Source organism: Rutidosis leptorrhynchoides, chromosome 7 (assembly GCF_046630445.1).
Source record: "Rutidosis leptorrhynchoides isolate AG116_Rl617_1_P2 chromosome 7, CSIRO_AGI_Rlap_v1, whole genome shotgun sequence".
NCBI lineage: Eukaryota > Viridiplantae > Streptophyta > Magnoliopsida > Asterales > Asteraceae > Rutidosis > Rutidosis leptorrhynchoides.
In genome coordinates this window covers 173,142,267-173,164,982 of record NC_092339.1, presented here as the reverse complement: position 1 = coordinate 173,164,982, position 22,716 = coordinate 173,142,267, and the positions used below count along the sequence as shown (strand labels likewise).

The 22,716-nt window shown below is 32.8% G+C and overlaps 1 protein-coding gene across 1 annotated transcript; it reads right to left on the bottom strand.

The window, feature by feature from the left end:
• Positions 1 to 18,448: 18,448 nt before the first annotated feature.
• Positions 18,449 to 19,512, bottom strand: LOC139859791 (uncharacterized). Its single transcript, XM_071848565.1, has 2 exons — positions 19,192 to 19,512; positions 18,449 to 18,895 (listed from the first exon to the last, which is right to left on the bottom strand). The coding sequence occupies exons 1-2, from the start codon at positions 19,510 to 19,512 to the stop codon at positions 18,449 to 18,451; spliced, it is 768 nt and encodes a 255-aa protein (XP_071704666.1).
• Positions 19,513 to 22,716: the final 3,204 nt, after the last annotated feature.

The following is a 22,716-nucleotide window of genomic DNA, read 5'->3' as shown; positions in this document are numbered from 1 at the left end:
TCTACGAAATTGAGCACCCTGGTAACTAAGCTTTAACATTATAATAAGTACCCCTGTTTTAACATACATGCAACCAACATGTACAATACACGCAAACCAACATGTACTAACCTCAAATAGCATACGTCTGTTTTATAGTTCAGGCTAGGGTTTCTATACCTGGAACAGACGGGAATGTCAAGCCCTATGGATCCATATACTACTACTCGCGCCCACCAGTTCTTATAACTGGCAGTTACTAGTTACCAAAGCTAAGGGATTTTCGGTTCAAACTCAGTGTAGAATTTAGTATGTACTTGTATACATTGCGTTTAAAATAAAGTGCTTGTATTCTCAGCCCAAAAATATAGATTGCAAAAGCAATTAAAAAGGGAGCAAATGAAACTCACCTTAGCAGCACATAAATTCGTTCACCGAAATGTGACCAAAACTCAGAATACAAAATAACCGTAGATCTCAACCTAGAGAACATATGTTGGTCAAAAAATGTCTATCAAGCTAGGTCAGGTCATAGTGTATCACAATCCTAATGCTCGAGACCGACATGCAGAAGTTAACAAAAGTCATCTCAAAAGTCAACCTGACCCAATATGATCTTTAAATCTATACATGTTTATTAACATAGTATAAATCTTGATAATTGAACGAATTTATACTTTATCAAACTCAAAATATTATTTATTTCAGAAGCTATATTATACTTGAATTATCATGGCAATCGAACATGATTTTCATATAGTTTTCCAATACTTGAAAAATCAGATAATAGTGTTTATAAAGCTTTAAAACATGATAAGACAGTCAACTTTGACAATTGTTCAATAAGACGAGACGCGTCTTATATAGAAATTCATTTACGCGATTAGTAATATTTGAAAATTCAATTTATCAATCTCATAGACAAGTTATTTAAATATTAATTTACAGTTTCAAACACAATTTCAATTAATGTCAACCATAATTCAGTTGATCATATCTTTTAATTCGTTCATCGAAACTATTTGATATCTAAATGAAAAGTTGTTGATTTTTCGCCAGCTTTTCAATGACCTGCATATCATATACCTTATCTCAGTAGCATGTGTATTAAACTCATGATCTATCATAAACTATTTAACGATGAAAGTAAACATACAAGCATGCATAATTCTATACACTCGAGCACTAGTCAGGGATACACTATTAATATATAAAAAGTTAAGTTATGAGTGCTCACGTATCAATATTGTGATTCAATATTGCAGGAAAGTACGTAGACGCAACGGAGATGATAAACATTAGTTTGACTCACGAGCAATACTCCCGAACCATACCCATAACTTCCATAACTATAACCCATAATTTCCTTAGCTCTATCCCGCTCGAAAACCCATTTTGAATGTGACACGCTCATGACCTCGTCGTAGTATTTTATGTATGATACTATTAATAGTTACTCCTAATACTACTAATAATAATCATATGATTAATAATAATAATAATAATAATAATAATAATAATAATAATAATAATAATAATAATAATAATAATATTAATATTAATAATATAAATAAATACAGAGAGATACAGATTGATATGTGTGTGTGTTGAATGAACTGAACCCGACGCGTTTTAAAGACTTTTGCTGAATCTATGTGCCATGCGATTGCATGGCTTGGTAGAGGGATTCCCATGCGATCGCATGGGGTCCTTCTCCAGCTCATTTTTGTTTAACATTTTGCTTGTCGACATGATAAAATAATATATAATTTATATAATTTATATTAATTAATTATATATTATATTATATTCTCGTGCATAGTTGAAATTTAATTTTTGGTCCGATAAGTCGTACGTCGTCACTCGACTTATGTCCCAGTTCCGGTTTGTCGAACGTCCTTTCGTACACTGAGAAAACTTGTACTTTACGTTTCGTGACTCGTACCTTTTTCAAAATATAGACTTAAATTATCCATAAACTATACCACTAGAAATATAACTTATACATTTGAGTGTTTTGGTCATTTACTTCTATAAATCATCTTCTCATTATCTATCAAAGTATATTTAATAATATTGTTTTAAATTAAAACATTTTATAACCAAGTTAATAGATATTCAATAAACACGTTTTAAATACACGTCGCAAGTTATTCATAAAATTAATATTCCAACTTATCATATATATTCAAATAGATATTTAAACTAATAAGTTTAATGTACAGTATCATACAATTAGTACATTGTTACGTTTTCAAGTTATAGTGTATATATGTATCTATTTACATATAATTGTTCGTGAATCGTCGAGAACAGTCGATGGGTAATTGAACATATGAAAGTAGTTCAAAAATATTGAGATTAAGTTTTACAGGCTTTGCTTATCGTGTCGAAAACGTTAAAGATTAAGTTTAAATTTTGTCAGAAATTTCCGGGTCATCATAAAACTTCTCAAACGGTTGATGAGATACAGAATTTCATAGATGCTCGCTTCATCTACCCGCATGAAGTTTGCTGGCGCATTTTTCACTTCCCGATTCATCGCCGCGAACCAGCTGTCCAGATCCTCACTGTTCATTTAGAAAACATGCAACTAATTAAGTTTCATGAACAGCAACCGCTTACTTCAATTGTTGAAAACAATTCGACAAAAAAAACTACTCAGACTGAGTGGCTACATTATAACGCGTCTTCTTATCTCTGAAATCAACTCACCTATTTGAAATTCCCATCTGAATTTGTTTGGTGTCGTGCAAAAAAGTGTTGGAAACAGAGAGCAAACATGAAGAAACCTTCTATTAGAAGAATATCCTACATACATCTTGCGTATGGAGAGGCTTTCTTCATCGGAATGCTACTGTGCCATCAGAAGGGTTGCCAGAGTTTTGAAGATATCAGAAGTGTTAATAAAGTTCTCCATAGTACATATCGTTCAGCTTGTGAATCTGCCGGTTTGATAGATGACAATAAAGAATGGGCAACGACACTACAAGAAGCATCTGCGTATGCAAAAGCATCCCAGATTCGCTCCCTTTTCGTGCATATTTTTTTATATTGCATGTTCACTAATCCAGTTAAACTTTGGGAGAAGCATTGGAAATTGATGTCTGACGACATACCACGCGCGCAGCCACCGCATTAAATATGTCGATGCTACACATAAATGATGAAGACCTGCATATTTATGTTCTGTTCGAGGTCGAGGTTCTTTTAAATCAATGTTCGAAGTCTATTTCTGATTATGCACTGCCATCTTTACCATGTGACCTGCTTTTCGATCTAGCAAACAGGTTAATCATGGAGTAAAAAAACTACGACCACGAATCTCTTAACACCCAATTAACACCCAACGATTAGAACTAGAATGCAAGATGAACTCTGAATAGAAACAAGTGTATGAGCTGATAACAGATGCTTCATTTTCTAACCAGACTAAGTTGGTTTTTGTGTTTGGACATGGCGGCATAGGCAAAACATTCTTATGGAAATCGATTATCATAGCATTAAGAGCAAGAGGGAAGATTGTATTGGTCGTGGCATCGTCCGATATTGCTTCTCTGCTACTGCCTTCGGGAAGAACCACTCATTCTCGATTCAAACTTCCACTGGACCTAACCGATGAATCAATGTGTAATATTAAGAAAAATACTCAGATGTCAAAACCGATTGTGACTACAGATCTAATTGTTTGGGATGAGGCACCAATGCATGAAAAACACTGCTTCAAAGATCTGGACAGGAGCCTAAGAGACATTCTAGACAACAATGACACACCTCTTGGGTAAGTTTTTAATTCTAGGGGGTGATTTTAAACAGACGTTATCGGTAAAGAAAAATGGAAGTAAATCTGACATATTAGCTGCTTGCATCACAACTTTGTATCTGTGGTGATGCTTCAAAGTTTTTGTTCTAACACAAAATATGAGGTTGCTGTAGCCAGGTCTGATGTCATCTGAAAAGGCGAAAAATGAGGAATTTTCATGGTGGCTATTGAGTGTGGGGAATGGTCATGTAGGTACGCCTGATTTGGAGGACCCACATAATAGCCGTTGGGTGTGTATGTCGGATGGATATTGCATTCCCGACAATGAAAATGGGCTGCAAAACCTCATTTCTTTTATATACCCCCGTGAATCGTTACAAAATCCAACTACCGCTGAACTCTAACAGAAGGCAATCGTCTGAACAAAAACCGATGTCGTAGATGTTATAAACAAGATTCTTGTCGATATGGTTAATGGAAAATGACAACCTGCAACAGTTATGACACTGCAACACTGCATGGAAATGACGGTGGTGAGTCAGAAATGCTATATCTAACGGAATACCTAAACAGACTCAACTATCCTGGCCTCCCACCGCACGTGCTAGATTTAAAAGTAGGGGTACCAGTCGTTCTGCTGCGCAATATAAATGTTGCAGGTGGACTCTGTAATGGTACAAGGATGATTATTACTCAACTGCTAAGTAAATCGGTTGAGGCTAAAATAATCACAGGCACGCGAGTTCGTGAGAAAGTCTTCTTCCGAAGAATGAAACTCATCCACGAAGAACCATAATTACCGTTTGTTCTAAAAAGACAATAGTTTTTGTTAAAAGTTTCGTATACCATGACCATAAACAAAAGTCAAGGTCAATCACTCAACAAGATAGGTGTTTATTTACCAAAAACCATCTTCGGTCACGGGCAATTATATGTCGCACTCTCAAGAGCTACATCGCCAGAAGGTTTAAAAGTGTTGATCAAACAACAAGAAGATCACGGGCCTAATGTTACAAATAAAATCGTCTACACAGATTTCCTATCCTCAATACTGACTTTGAGACAACACCAACTGGCCATATTATCCTTTAAAAAAAATGCAGCCAGAAGAGGAATGTGTACATAGTTAATACATATGTATCATTATATTACTAATATTCTTTTTACTTTAATAATATGGCACAAATAACAGCTCTGGCATTGCTAGCCCCAGGTGATAAAAACAGGACAGTTGCAGCAAGGATCTACCGCAGGTGGGTAACTTACAGTTATCACAACCAGGCTCCTACTGGATACTGTTGCATGCTAATTGATGAGATGGTCTCTTACTTTTAAATTGTTTAATTAGGTATATGTATGTTTAATTTAAAACGCCTGTTTGGCATTGTATGTTTCATTATGCAGCACTATCCTATGCTCGTGAATATGCGTTTTGGTGACAAAGATTTTCTTGACAATCTTATGCACTTGAACAAAGTCTACGTGATTGGAAACTTCTCGTTTCATGCAACAACTAGGTGGGAGAAAGTGTTATCCGGGCCGACAACATTGGCTTTTGATCGCAAAACAACTTTTGAAAACCTCCCACTCGAAAACTTCCCCGACCACTTCTTCGATTTTGTAGCATACAATCAGCTACGCAGCCATGTCCCGAACAATACTGTCCTTGCAGGTAAACTTAACATAACAGCATTAACTTTTTCCAATGATGTTAGGCAGCCATTGATGTGTGCTTTACACAAAAAGACTACATTGGCTGTATTGAACGCCTTGAGGACCCAGTTATGATGGGAGATGCTAATCGCAGGCAGGTTATATAAAGAACTATTGACCTCACAAACCACGAGTAAGACATTGTTTACCAAATAAATAAAATTTAACTATTTATATATTTTTTATCTTTACATAAAACGAGTGCTGATTCTATGACTCTTTATTTAACCTGCACAGTTTGAAAGATTTCAACATTTAATAATTACAAACTGTTATTAGGTATTTTTAACTGTTGACATTATTGTACACTCGGTAGCTTATACAAGGCAGTACCATAATTAGCTTATGAACAATGTTTTATTGACAAAATCATATGCAACGGTGGCGCAGTTCAAGTAACTCTCTGGAACGAGCTGGCAACCGCTTTTGATGCAGATACATAGGACTCTATGGAAAAACCTGTTATTTTAGCAGTCAGCTCGTGCCGACCGAAAATTTACCGCGGTACTAACAAAAATTAAACAAACAAACTTATAATTACTCCCCAAATACTTGATCTACTCATGGGTTAATTGTGGGCTGATTTAGTAACTAATTTTTTCATTCTCTGTTTCAAAAGGTGTGCTCCAGCTTAATGGAACCCAGGCTACGCATTGTTACTTCAACCCGACAATACCAGAATTTATTGATTCGATTGATGAGTAAGGACCACTTTTCTCCTATCATGGAAAACATTTATAAATAAATGTTTCAAAATAATTGACATAACTTATTTACACAGTCACAGGGTGCGCTTCCTAGCAAACACGTCATTGCTCATTACCCGACAAAGGTCTCCTGAGATGGAAATCTAGTACATCCGGAACAGTTTTCCTATCGCAGAACTACTGACACACAATCTCAACAACTACAGGGCAAGTATAATATTCATAACAAATTAGCTACTTTCTAATTGCAACCTCATTACACATGAATAAAGATACTTGTGCAGTCTCTAGAATCCACTTGCCAAGCCATCATCGAGCAAGTAAGTGGTAATAGAGACTTGTACTATAAAAGTTGCAATGACTGCTCCTTCAAGGTTTGTAGAGGAAGTTGATGAACCTGACAAATACACCTGCAGGACCTACGAACCCCATGCAACCTACAGACATGCGTATGAAAATCATAACTCCTTTATTTTGTTCCAGCCATGTTCATACTAATTAAATTGCCAAACTCATTATGCGTTAACTATGCTTATACTAAATTACAATCATTTTTATACGTGGTAGTTACTGTTTTGAAAATAATCGCCAATGACGCCTCAACTATTGCATTTTTTACCTTCTTCGCGGACGCTGGGAATCAAATTGTCGGCCACACATGCAATGCGCTGGTAACAATTAGAGGTTTTGATCAGGCTCATGAACTACCAGACGTTATAAAAGCCATTGAAGGACAGTTACATACATTTCAGTTCCATTATAACCCGCAATCAAGGAAACAACACCCGGAATTCGTTGTGGACAGACTCCTTGATGAAGAACCAAATGAAGCACCGACCAGTAGTCCGTCTAACAAGTCCACAGAAGTTCAGAAAAATCCTCTTTTTCTTATTGTTCCTGGTGTCTTATATTAACTTTTTGACTTGCCCTTCTGATTTATGCTTTTATTATTATTTTTTTGTCGGTGTGTGTATACTTATTATACACAGTATGCCATTAGCCAGGTTCGGAGACCACCACACCACCTCAGCCAATCGAGCAGTCAGAACCGATGAAAGAACCAAAGGACGTCACAACCACAGGTTAGTAATGCGCGCTCTATTCATCGCAGATGCTACTGAAGAAGAGGGAGGCATAAAGAAGATGTGAGGGGACTAGGGAGAATAGAAACATGCATCCACTGCTATTTTTTGGGAGTGAACAGTCACGAGGAAGTACCCAAAAAAACCTTTGTATAGTTTTGAAAATATGCCGCTACTCCGCCTTACTTATATGTCTAAGTTTTATGTGCTCGTATGATTGTAATCGTCAACCACATTATGCTGTAAATTATGGTCATTTGTTAGCTTTGTAATCGTTCCTAAAATAGTTCATCATGTAACTTATGTCACTTTGTAACCTTATCATTTTACAATTTTTAAGTGGCGATATGCAGAATTAGGGGTGTGCACCATTTAGTTTCAAACCGAATATCGAATCGAATCCAAACCAAAAATAACCAAATCGGATTTTTTAAACGGTTTTTGGATCGATCGAAACCGAAACCGAATTCGTAATTCGGTTTTTGGTTTTGAAAATTTTAAATTTGGTTAACCGAAAACTTAATTAAAAACCGAATTCAAATTAATAACATATTAAAATATATTTATAATTATAATATTTATATATATTCATATTATATTTGATGTATTATTATATTTTTATTAAACAATAAACATGTTATATACCTTGTATACTTAAATTTTATCCACAACCGTTATTCCTAATTTATATGCAAGTTTATGCTCGTTAGGATTTTTATTTTTAGTGATTTTCGGTTTTAACCGTAACCAAACCGAAATCAAATTCGGTTTTTGGTTCGGTTTTGGTTATGGTTTTGATATTTAAATTTGGTTTCGGTTTGGTTTTCGGTTTTGATTTTATAAGTTTAAAAACCGAACAGAATAAACCGAAAAACCAAAAACCGAACCGATGAACACCCCTATGCAGAATGCTTAATGAATGTGTCAATATAGCTATTTGAAGCCTATACAATTGGTGTCCTTCTATTTTTATGCTTCTTTCAATCGTTGTACTGTTTTTTAAGTCGTTTAAGGAAGTTCGGGTTGTGAAACTGTTAATAATAAATCGTGGAACTAGGACGCAAGGCTGATGAAAAAAATAAAGAAAACTATTAGCTGATAACAAACACTTATTTAATGACGCAAACAAAGTTTAAAATTTTCAATTTACATGAGCTTTCACTCCTATTGATTGATTACTTGATATGTTATAGTTGTGGATCACATATAATATTTATGACCTTATAGTTGTTTGGTACAACCCCACTTGGAGGCCCATTTAGAAAATGCTATTTACTGGATAGTTTTGATCCGGCCTGTTTAAAAAATATACGTTTAAAAAAATATGAAGTCTATTTAATATATATTTACAGACAAAATATCTCCTTACCTGCTCAAGTATCAGATATATTGCAAAGATCTCTTCACCTGCCACCATATCTTTACTTGCAAAAACTTCTCAACTACAACCATTTCTATCCATGACGAAATCAGGTTAGTTTCTTTTCTCGAACAACATTTTGGTTTGTTTACAGTAAGCGCCACACTTCACATTCATAACAGGGTTTTTTGATGTGAAAACCTAATAAATTTGAATCAAGGTTTATCATCATATTTTTTTATTTTAAAACTTTAAAATCAAACAATAGATCTGCACTCTATATGGATTATGCTTTTTATTTGCAGATGAATCTATTTAATCTCACATTTTTGAGCGTAGTTAATATCAGTGTTTTGTTGTGAGCTGTGAGTTCGTATCAACTGTTCATTTGCCATATTGCATTTGTATATATTCTTTCATTATCTGCGGAATCCTAACAATTATATTGCTTAGGCTTTAATTTATATGTCAACAATATGTATTGTGCACTTTAAAGCTACAAACCTAACTTATTTTTCTTAGGGTTTATAATAACAACATATATATTTTATTCAACACTTTTAAATGAAACAATTGATCTGTGCTCTAAATGCAATTTGTGTTCTTTGTTTGCACATAAATGGATTGAATCTTACAAGTTACAATTACACAGATGGACATGTAATGCCAACACCAATGATATTGCTTAGGCTTCATATGCCAACAAATTGTATTGTAAACTTTAGAGTTGGAAAACTAACTGATTTTGCTTAGACTTTATAATAACAACATATTTTACTCAGCAGTTTTGAATAAACCAATCGATATGCACCATAAGTGCAATTTGTCTTCTTCGTTTGCACATAAATTGATTGAATCTCACAAGGTGTAATGGCTCGAAGGTACACACAATGAAGGTTAATATTCATTAAAAAAATCATGTATTTGAATTCATCTTTGATTATATAATAACTTATAACTGAAGTAAATCGCATTTTCGTTCGTAATGTGTGCTATTTTTTATAATTGTTAGATTTGTTTCAGTTTTTAACAAGTGGTTATTGAGGTCTTCATAAGTTTACATCTTTTGTAATGCTTTGAGGTTTATTATGAATTTAAGTTCATATCAAATCTAATTATAAATCGTATTACCTGCAACAACACATATAGCTGCATACAATCATGCATGTACAAGTCAACCATGCACAATTGCCAATGACTAGCTGACTAGAGCTGAAAGAATCAACATCTGGAGTATTGTTGATGTTACCTACATCTTCTTCAACATACCACGAGAGAGTTTTTGGGTGAGTTACTTACATTTTAAGAGAAATAGTTAATTGCATTTGTTGATATAATATTGACAAATAATTATGAATTTTTTAACAAATATAATGCCAATGTCATTTAGGAGCTGCATGAGGAATTTAATCAGATCCAAGAACTGAAAGCTGACTCCTAATATGCATGCCACGATCTCAATGGAAGAATCCATCTATGGGTTTGAAACAGGCCAAAGGTGTAAGCAAGAAGCAATTGTTAGTTTCGAAAGGCTGGGTGAAGTTTGTAGGTTCGAATAGGTACATTGTGGGTGATAAGTGTATGATTGGGTTCTCCCGCAGGTTACGAAGCTTTTTCATGGTCCTGGATGGAAGTCATCCGCTTTAAGAATTTGATTCGGGTCAATAGTCTTTTGGTGCTGCAGGTTGAACTTTCTTTTGTCCAGAAATATTGGTGTATGTATGAATTTCACATGTCCCTCTTTTGTATGAACTTGTAAGTTCCTAACTAAAAAACAATTTAGGCTGTAAATTAACTCATTTTTGTAACAATTCAATATTTTGATATGTAAATTATGTTCGTATTTAATAGGAAACTTTCGATGACTTTTACACACTACACTGTTTTGTCATGTAAATACGATGCCTGGTATCGTAATCGCATAGAATTATCATTCGATGTGTAGTCAATAACCATCGTAATCGCATACAATTTTCAGCAGCAAAGCGCGCACCCCTCAATCTTGTTATCATCAAATGCTTTATGAGCAAGTATTTCATAAATTGTCAATGTATTACCAAATTTTTACTTTTTTTAAGGGAGAATTTACTAAAACACTAGTAAGAAGCTAAAGTATTATATGAAAGATGGAGGGTTTTGCAAACGTGGATTCTGTTTATCTTGGATTTTTTATCTAATCGAGACTAAATCTATTTTCCCCAAGGAATTTGATCAAGGTCGAGTGCAATAAGGGTGAGGTTTGGGGTTTTTTGTTGTTTAAGGGACCTTATGATCTTCTTTTGCCAACATCGGGCAATCAATCACCATGTCCAGATCTTAAAATCATTTACCGTGTTTGGACATTCATAGCATCATAGCATTGGGCATGTTCACGAGACATCAATAATGTGCATAGAAATAATCCGTGAACTACAACCTTCAAATGAGGTTCAACACTTCTTACTTTTAGGTTTCCCTCGATATGCGGACTAACATTTTTTCAGGAGCTTTTTAATCCGCTAAATTACTGCGGAACACCTACCCGCTATATTTTTACTCCGCTATTTTTTATTATCAGCGCATGCCCCATTAATATTGTGCCTTGAAACAGTTCGCGACCTTTTGCTTTTGGCCCTTAGAATATACATATGCGGATATACGTATATGATGAAGTCTCCCAGTTTATTGTGTTATATTTGCTCAGAAAATATAACATGATAAACTCTTAAAAAATATGTTCTACTAAAATGTCTCTAACGGTCCGCACAAAAAAATGGCATAAAACCTGCAGGCACTTGAGTGACTGTGCATGTCCCATTGCTGCAGGATAACGGCTCTTTTACATCCATTTCCATTTCCACGCGCTTTTTAACCGTTGCATTTTAATCATTACAATTTAAACTATGCACGAAGCTATCCAGGCTATAAATAAGTGTGCGATTTTCCACAAATCACTTTACTCTCTCTTTCCATCATTGCGAAGAAATTCATATATAAATTAATTTTATCACTATGGAACCTCCCGCAACCCCTTAATCTTCGACGGCCACCAGAGTATATGCTTACACATCATATACTTCCAATGAAAAAATTGTTCATCACACCAAATTTTATCCAACCTTACTGGACTTTTATCTGTCAGCGCTAACCACTGAGGAGCGTGCCAATAATTCCCCCCATCAAAAATAGCGGTATGGGCAACTACATCCGTATGCGGTTGCAAAAGTCATTATCTTTGAACTTTTTTGTCATGCGAATAAAGCGGTACCCCTAATTGACGGCTTTCGTAATTTTAATACTACCGTACCAAGTGATCAAGGATGGTTCACTTTCAAGTCTCACTTAGGAGTAATCAAAACTCCTAAAGCCTCAACTGGAATTTGGAAGAAATCATTATTTTTTGTCGATGAATCCATTGTACGCGGTTTTAGATCGACGCTGAGATGGACAAATGAACTTGCTGAAAATGCTAATGAAAGCCCCATTCTAAATGATGCTAACAAGGATCTACTAGAGACATGCAATAAGGAATCACTCATCATCCGTCCATATGGAAATATTCCACATTACATCGGAAAAATTTCAACATACTTACCGCTAGCGAATTGCTTCGCCATGCTATTAGAAGTATCGTTTTTTGTAATCAACTTCTTGCGCAGTTTGTTTGATGTTTAACTAAATATTTCAAATTTGTACAGAAGTATCATTGTCAGATATTGTGAGGATGGAAGATATTAGTGGAATTAAAGCGGTCTACCATTCTGCTGAAGGATCCAGCTCAAATTTCGAAATAGAGGAATCGTTGCTCAACGTAAACGTTATCCCTGAAACTGCATAAAAGGTTAAACGCAAAGCAGTGATAAGTCCGGTAGTTGAACTTGAACCAAAACGTAGACGTCGCCTTTTCGATTACAATGAAGATGACTCTGATCCATCCCTCCACTCCGAAGACACAGAATTCACCCTTTCGTAAAAGAAACGTAAGTGCAATCATCTGATGTTCGACTTTTTATTTTGCATCTTTTCTGTGCATAACAATGTTTTTAACTTTTGTAGACAAATTTTGTAGATCTCACAGAGGATGATGGTAGCCAATTTAAACTTAGCCAGGATATGCTCTTTAAAGATCCGTTCGACGGTCGTAATCTCGACAGCTTATTTTATCCTCTAGTGAATCCTATCAAATTAGATGTTAGTGACGCTGCTGCTAGTGATTAATTAAAGAAGCTACGCATTTTTGTTCCTCTAGATATTTGCGCAGAATATCAGAAACTGAAGAACTCCGCAGCACGGAATATTTTAATTCAAGACAGCTACAAATTAGTTTGCTCAATTGTAAATGATGTCGATCAGAGCAAAAAGTTGGAGAAGATGTTGGAGGTTGAGCGCATGAAGTTTGTTAGAATTGATCAAGATAATATGAGATTAAGCGAAGAACTTCAAGCAGCGGAGACTTCTGCTTCAAAAGAAACGCCTAACAACCAATTTTCTCTGCTCGTACAACACTTACCAGATCTCAGCTATAAAATCATGGATTCTGCGTATGTCACTGAAAAATTAAAAACTTCCTTAAAGAAACTAAAATTCAAACTCGCTGTGAATTTCTTGAGCTGTTGAAAGAAGTTGTTGACATCCCCGACTCCCTGCCGAAAAACATTGCGGATCTAATTTGTCCCTTAGATCTTGCCAAATGAGTGTATGATGTTGCGCCAATGGAGGTAGAAAGAGTTCAAATTCCAACACTTTTTGAAGCATGCAATCAAGAAAATGTTACGGCGAAGGATATTATCAACCTTAAATTGTAATTTTCAGTATTTGTACATGTCAGTAGGCGCTTGTTTGCAATGCCTTTTTTCATTTGATGCTGTTAATAGCGTGTCTTAGTTTGTAACAATTTTTCTCTATGTCAAAAGCGTACATAATATACCTTATATTTTGTTGCAACAATATATTTTTATAGCGTTTTCATTTGTAATTCATAATATCCAGACTTGTCTTTTGCAATTCCGCTATTTACTATTGTGCACATAATAAATGTTTGTTTTGTGAAAAAATATTTTGCGTATGAACATATACATTATGAATTTTCTAAGTAGACCATAATCGATACTTAGGTATTTATGCATTTTTATTATGCCAAGTGTTTTATTGCGAAACATCTAAACAGAGTTTTCTCATATACTTAGGAAATAAATTTTATCATTCACATCTTTGTTCCTTTTCGCAAACACCTTATATTATTTACATGATTCATCCAAGTGGGCTTGTATTCATCACTCATGAATTCATTGCTTTTTTTCACGCTAAGTGGTTTACACTAATCAAAATATCAAAGTACACATCTGCATTTGATCAAAACTGTGACAACCCGGAAATTTCTGACCAAATTTAAACTTTATCTTTATATTATTTCGACACGATAAGCAAAGTTTGTTAAATTGAATCTCAAAAGTTTCAAACTGTGTTCATACATTCATTTAACCTTGACCAAATTCCGACGATTCACGAATCATTATAATTGGATAGGAATATATACGTGTGTGTGTGTGTGTGTGTATATATATATATATATATATATATATATATATATATATATATATATATATATATATATATATATATATATATATATATATATATATATATATATATATATATATATATATATATATATATATATATATATATATATATATATATATATATATATATATATATATATATATATATATATATATATATATATATATTATAACTTGAAAACGTTGACAAAGTATTAGATATAATACTTTACATGATCGTATTTGCATACGGAATTAAAAGATAAAATCAAATGATTTATTTATCAAGTTACATTGTGATATGATTACGGGTCTTTGTTGAGAGGTCCACTTTGATTTAGGAAACCTTTTCTTTTTAACGGTATTCAGAATAATTGGTAAAGTGAATTACAAGTATGAACAAAAGTGTCAATTAACGGAGACTAGACAATGGTTAGTGGAGATTCCTGTTTGATTTCCAATTCATGCTTTACAACATTTTCCTCGTGACTTTGATAAGATAACTATTTTAACTTTCATTTTATTTAAATATAAAAATAAGAATGTATAATGTAAGTAACTTAGATGTTGGATATTAACAAGTTAAGTAAATCAACGTTTTACATTAAATGATTTTTAACCATTGAACTTTATCTTATGCTTCACCAACAAATGATGATTTAGAAACTAGAAATTTGTTATGTTTCATATATGATTTTACTTTTCTAAAATATTTTATGATATAATGATTTCCATTATTTTAGCCTTTTGAAATAATTCTTAAATATATTTAGTTTTGGGAAAACAAATTATTATATTTATTTAATTTAGTTTTAAACGTACTAAAACGTTTTTAGTATTAAAAAGAACTTTAATATTAAAATGTTTTATAAGATAATTAGTTTGTGAACCTAGAAGAACTTGATTAAAGCTTTGTATTAAAACTTTGCATATATATATTTTTACTGTTTCAAAAAGGATAAGAATATTACTAAGTAATAATTTTTGAAATGATATTAAACTATATAAAGAATTTTTAAATATATTTAGTTTTAAAAATTATATATTATTAAATAAATATTGCGAATTTATATTTCATAATGAAAGTATATATATATATATTTTACAAAATGATTAAATATGATATTAACGTTAAATATATAAACGTTTTGATACTATTTTATATATATGTATATATATCGAAACGACAATTTAAAGAAGCAAATGACCAAAACACTCAAATGAATAAGTTACACTTTGAGTGGGATTATTTTTCATTGATTTGAGTCTTGTTATGTATAAAGGTACACTACACGAAATATAAAGTATTATTTTTATAAGGGTACGAGAATGCGTTCGAGAAACCGGAACCGAGATATAAGTCGAGTGACAACGTACGAGACATTGGAACTAAATTTACAAATTATCTATGCATGTAAATACAATATAATATATATTAATTAAATTAAAATGTTTGTGTCGACAGATTAAATAAATCGATTGTGGCCATGATTCCTTAACCATGCGATCGCATGGTTACACCTTACAAACCCCATGCGATCGCATGAGGGGTTAGGTGAGGGGAGGTCCTTAAATTCGCTCGATGTCTGGATTGATTTTTCATTTCATCATCTATCTATCTCGCACTCCCTTTGTATTATATATTTATTATTATTATTATTATTATTATTATTATTATTATTATTATTATTATTATTAAGATTTATATTATTATTATTATTAATCGTATTATTATTATTATTATTAGTAGTAGTATTATTAGTATTATTATACATAAAATACTACGACGAGGTTCTGCTCGCATGATTTCAAAACTGGTTTTCGAGAGGGATAGAGTTAAGGAAATTATGGGTTATAGCTATGGAGGTTATGGGTAATGTTCGGGGGTATGCTCGTGAGGTCAATCTAGTGTTTATCATCTCCGTTGCGTCTACGTATTTTCCTGCAATATTGAATCTCAATATTGATACGTGAGCACTCCTATCTTATCTTTTATATATTAATAGTGTATCCCTGACTAGTGCTCGAGTATATATGATTATGCATGCTTGTATGCTTAATTTTGTCGTTAGATAGTTTTCTGATAAATCACAAATTAGATACATATGCTACTGAGATAAGGTATATGATAGGCATGTCGTTGGAAAGCTGACGAAAAATTAATAACTTTTCATTTAGAAAGCGTATGGTTTCGATGAACGTATTAAAAGATACAGTCAACTGAATTATTATTAATTTTAGAATTATTATTGTTAAAATGATTATTATTACTATCGTCGTTATTATCGTCGTTATAATTATTACCTAATTATTATTATTATTATTATTATTATTATTATTATTATTATTATTATTATTATTATTATTATTATTATTATTATTATTATTATTATTATTATTATTATTATTATTATTATTATTATCATTATCGTTATAAGTATTATCATTAAAAATTGTCATTTTTATTAGTATTACTATCATTATTATCATTAAGATTATTATTAATATTATCGTAATTATTATTATTATTATTATTATTATTATTATTATTATTATTATTATTATTATTATTATTATTATTATTATTATTATTATTATTATTATTATTATTATTATTATCATTAGTATTATAATTATTATTATTAGTATCATTATCACTAAAACTAATATTAGTATCATCTAATTATTATGATTACTATTATTATCATTATTATGAATGCGATATGAAAAAGGACTAAAAGCTATTAACCAAATCGATTATGAAATAATGAGTATGAGTATCATGATGAAATTAAAATATTGTAAGATATTGATTTAGATAAAATTATCGTTTTTATTATTTTTATCATCATTATTATTATTATTAAAAATATCGTTAATATTAGAACTATCATCTTATAAAAAATTATCATTTTAATAGAAATATCATTGTTATTATAAAATATCATTATTATTATCATTTTAGTATTATTATTATTAAAAATTATCATTTTGAATAGAATTATTATTTTTTATTATTATTACTATTAATATTAAAAAGTATCGATATTATTAAAACTATCATGATTAGAATTATCATTTTATCATAACTAATATCATCATTAGTAAATATAATTATTGTTATTATTATTAGTAGAATAATAATTATTATTATTATTACAAAATAATACAAATTTTACTTATTATTATTATTATTATTATTATTATTATTATTATCAATATTATTTTATCAAATGAATATGTGATACAAAGATATTTTACCACACGTAATATAATATTACATACCACTATATTTTATGATATTAAGTGAACTTTATAAATTTTATCATTTAAAATATATAAAAGTATATTTTTATCATATATAAATTTTAAATATAAATTTTTATTAACAAATGACTTTTATTAATTACTTTAATAAAATCTGATAAATATATTTAAATATGTAAAATGACTATTTAAGTTATATAATAAACATGTATTGATTTTTTAAAGTCATTTTGGTCAATTTGACTTTTGTTGACTTTTGCATGATAATCTCGAGCATTAGGATTGTGATACACTATGACTTGACCTAAATTGTTAGACAGATATTGACCAACACATAATATATATACTTAATTTAGGTTCGTGAATCTGAGGCCAACCTTGCACTTGTTCAATGCCATCATATGCATAATTACTACGAAACACAGTATTGTGAGTTCATTTGATCCCCTTTTACTCTTTACATTTTTGGGACTGAGAATACATGCGCTGTTTTTATAACTGTTTTATTAAATGCTTTTAAGATATATTTTGAACTCAGAATACATGAACTGCTTTTATAAATGTTTGACGAAATAGACACAAGTACTAAAAACTACATTCTATGATAGAATTATTTGGATTCAGTGGTTCGATTTCTATAAAGATTGCATTAGCTACCATCGGTGAAATTTTTTTGCATTGCACGATGCATTAGCTACCGTTGGTGAGATTTTTTTGCATCTTGGTTGCATTAGCTACCATCGGTGAGAAATTTTTGCATTGCACGATGCATTAGCTACCATTGGTGAGATTGTTTTGCATCTTGATAAATGGTATGCATGCCTGTTAACTTTCAATGTAATGAAAGTTTGTCCTTTAAAAATGAATGCAATGTTTGTAAAACGTATCATTTAGAGGTCAAATACCTCGCAATGTAATCATATGTTATTGTATTCGTCCTTATGGATTATGACGGGTCGTCTCAAAAACAACTTATCATTTATTGAAATACAAACTTTTATTACATTGCGCAATGTTTCATATAGTCTCATAAAGTTTCATAAACATTCAACGCAAATGAAAACTACATATAAAAGCGTTGCGTGACATGCACTTGGGATCTGCCTTCCTTCAACATCAGCAAGCTTGTATGATCCGGCCGCATTGATTCCAATGACTTGATAAAGACCTTCCCAATTGGGTTCCAATTTCCCAGTATTTTCAGCATGAAATGCATCATTATTGCGTAAAACCCACTCGCCAATATTGAAAACCAAGGAGGGCACACGCTTATTGTAGTATTTTGCAATCTGCTGCTTGTTATTTATCTCTCTTATTGCAGAAATTAACCTTCGCTCTTCAATAAGATTCAAATTTTCCCGCAAACTTTCTTCATTGCAATTTTCATCAAAACTGGACAACCTATGTGTTGGAACACTTATTTTAGCAGGAATCATTGCTTCAGAGCCATAAACTAGGCTAAAAGGTGTTTCTCTAGTACTTTTCTTGAAAGTTGTGTGGTGTGCCCATAACACATTTGAATGTTCATTGACCCAACATAGACTCAACCAGTGCGTTTTTCATGCAAACATTTTTTAATTCCGCTCAAAATGTCGCAATTTGTGACTTCACATCATCTGTTCGCTTGCAGATGCTCGACAGAGGTAAACTTTTGAATAATATTCATTTCTTCGCACCAACTTTTGAAAGGGTCTTTTGCATTTTGTGCGCCATTATTACTTACAATTTCGCGTAAAATAACAAAACGAAAAATGATGTATTCAAATACAAAATTGCGTACTTGAACTCCGAAAATAGTTCTTAGAGCTTTAGCTTCTACCCACTTAGTGCAAAAATCAATCGCAACGATTAAAAACTTCACAGTTCCATCACCCCGCGGAAATGTTCCTACAATATCAATTGCGCACTTGTAAAACGGCAATGGCAAAGTAATGAGAATCATTTCATGACTTGGTTTTCTGTTTTGTTGCGGATGTCTTTGATAACTTGTACATCGCTTCACTGTCTTTGCCACATCACGATACATTGACGACCAAATAATCCCTTCACATGATTTTGGCTGCAATTGTTTTATACACTGAGTGAAGTGCGCATGAACCATTATGCACTTCATTCACAATTAATCCAGCCTCTTCTGATGCAACGCAACGCATTAGCGGACCAAGATATTATTTGTGATACAAAATGTCATTATCAATTATATACATTGGCATTCTAATTTGCACTAAGTGTGCCTCTTTCTTGTCATCTGGCAACGCTTGATTTCGCAAATAATTTTAAAAGGAGTCTTCCAATTTGGTTGTACTTCCTCAATTACTGCGGCAAATAAACCACCACCAATTGCTTTATTGTGCAATTCTTCAACTCATACTTGCTTTTGAAAATGCAAAAAGTAAGAGCCGCCAATTTACTTAGCGCATCTGCTTTTTATTTTGACTTCGTGGAGAAATGTTGAAACCTCGCCACTGCATGTTTTAATAGTTGCAATTATTTTTTGCATAGACACATCATGAGCGTCATTGGGGTTCGTTAGCACCATTGGGGTTTGTTAGCACCAATCCTGCCCCTGCACCTTCTGTGCATGATTCACCATCTGTAACAACTCCTATGTTTCATCTACGCATGGTTTTAAACTTGTTCATTCATGTGCCATTTCTAATTCACCTGATATTTCTGCAAGATAATCCGCAAGAACTTGTCCTTTTACTGCATTACACAGAAAATAGCTTATTTCATGTACTTCACGCTCGACTATCCATTTGGCTAATCTGCCAGAAATCTCAAGCTTGCTTAGCACCTGACATTACTTAAATGGTATTTAGTATATATTTTTAGCTCATCAATTAAATAACACATAATATTATTGCAGGTTAATCAGTAAACTTGCTTAACTGTCATATCAGTTAAAACTTGTATCGGATGTCCTTGAAAGTATCGCCGTAACCTTCTTGCGGTTAAAACCAATGCGTACACAAAATTTTCAATTGGCGCTTAATTTACCTCACTTCCAATGACTTCTTTTCTTACAAAGTATATTGTTTTCTATGCTTTTTCTCTTTCCGCTATCAAGACAGAACCAAACGCTTCATTTTTACTACCGAAATATACAAATAAAAAGTTTCGTCCTCTTTTGGAGCGGTAAGCGTAGGCAGTTCTGCAAGCAGCCTTTTCATTTCATGAAAAGCACAATCCACCTCCTCCGTCCATTCAAAATCTTTCTTTCTCAAACATCCTTTTAAAGTGCGGAAAAATGGCAGTTTCCTTTCTGCAGCTTTTGACAAAAAAACCTTGTCAATGCGGCCATCTTGCCAGTTAAACTTTGCACCTCTTTTACAGTTTTTGGCGGGGTCATATTTTCGATTGCTGCTATTTACTTTGGATTAGCTTTGATTCCCTGTTCTGAGATGATATGTCCCAAAAACTTTCGTTCCTTTTCTCCAAAAATGCATTCATTGGATTCAATTTCATATTAATCCTACCAAGATTTCCGAACGTTTCCACTACATCCACCAAGATTTTCTCTTCATTTGTACTTTTGATAACAAGGTCATCTACATATGCCTCAAGTTTGCGCCCAATTTTACCTTCAAATGCGCTATCTATCAATCGTTGATAACTTACGCCCATTCTTTAATCTAAATGACATACTGATGTAACAATATATGCCCTTCCCAGTATAAAACGCAGTTTTTTCTTTGTCCTCTAATGCCATTGGTATTTGGTGATATCCTTTGTAAGCGTCTAAAAACACTTATAAGGATACCCTGATAAGGATTCGACCTTCCAATCGATTCTGGATAACGGATAGTTATCTTTAGGACAAGCCTTGTTAATGTCCTTGAAATCAATGCAGATCCGCCATTATCCATATAGTTTTTTTTTTTTTTTTTTTTTTTGTTTTTTGTTTTTTACAAGAACTGGGTTTACAACCCAAGTTTGATACTGCGCTTCACATAATATTCTTGTGATAACCAATTTCATAACTTCCTCACTTAACCATTTGACGCGGTCAGGCGCCATTCCTCTGCGTTTTTGAGTTATTGGCTTAAGCGCAAGATTTGCATTGAGTCTATGCTCCGCAATTTCTCGCGGTACTCCAGTCATATCTTTTTCACACCATGCGAAAACATTAATATTATCCATGAGAATTTTCACCAATTTCTTCTTGACGTTCTTGTTTAAACTTTCGTCAATCTTAATTGGTTGCTCCAGGTAAGCATGATTGATAACAAATATATGGCCCTTCGTACCAACATTTTCAATTATTTGCGCTTCCTGTAAGATTATTGACGGCCATATAGGTTCTGCTTCCACGGACTATATGGTTGCTACTCCCTTACAAGTTGCAAACTTAACAAGTCCATGGATTGTCGAAGCAATGACGCCAAGTTTGCATAATGCTGAGCGACCCAGCAACATGTTATACCATGAAGTTGATCGCATAACATACAAGTTTATATATGTTTGGCGCGTTAATCTATCATCCGATTCATCCACTTTCAATGCACGATGATAATTGATCCAATGACCACGCAGATTCTCCTGAAAATCCTGACAAAAAGACCGATGAAGGCTTTAACTTTATTTTGATACTTTCTGGAAGTTTTCGTAAACATTGCTCATACATTATATCTTCACTACTGCCTCGTGTCCACATTCACTTTCATGATCATAATTTATGTACCCGTGATTTTACAGTATATGATTATTGGCTTTTCCAACATTCCACGACCTTGCACAGGTGGGAAGGTAATTGGAACTAATTGCCATTTTTCAAGTTGCTCCGCAGCTTTTCTCTTTTGCGAGCGTCTGTTTTCCTTTACCATATTGATAATTTGAATCTCTTGCAAATTTTATGTTTTTCCAACAATTTTAGCGCCCAAATTCTTTACTGCAAGAACCTTTAGTTCTTGTTGCGCATTTTCACCCGCATAGGGTGTTGTTGGCGCTTTTATCATTTTAAAATCTTCATTGGTGCTTCACGCATTAACTTTTTGATCAATTAAAAAATAATCAAGCTTTCCTTTCCTTGTTGCATCAACAATAAGTTCAACCAAATCGCGACATCTGTTTATATCATGTCCATGATCATCATGGTATACGCAAAACTTAGACTTATCGCGTCTGTTGTTGTTAGATAATTGCGCTGGTGAGGGAAAATTTTTCCTATTCTTTCATGCATGAAGATTTCTTTGGAATTTTAGATAGCGTTTGTGAAACGCCCCATCCTAATCCATCCGGACAAAGTCCATATTGATTATAAACGATTCATAATAGTTGATTACATCACGAGGTACTTGACCTC

Coding starts and splice junctions, on each gene's coding strand:
- LOC139859791 (XM_071848565.1), bottom strand. CDS start 19,512: ATGGTTCATGCGCACTTCACTCAGTGTATAAAACAATTGCAGCCAAAA. Junction 18,896..19,191: donor GAACTATTTTCGGAGTTCAA/GTACGCAATTTT, acceptor ACAACTTTCAAG/AAAAGTACTAGAGAAACACC.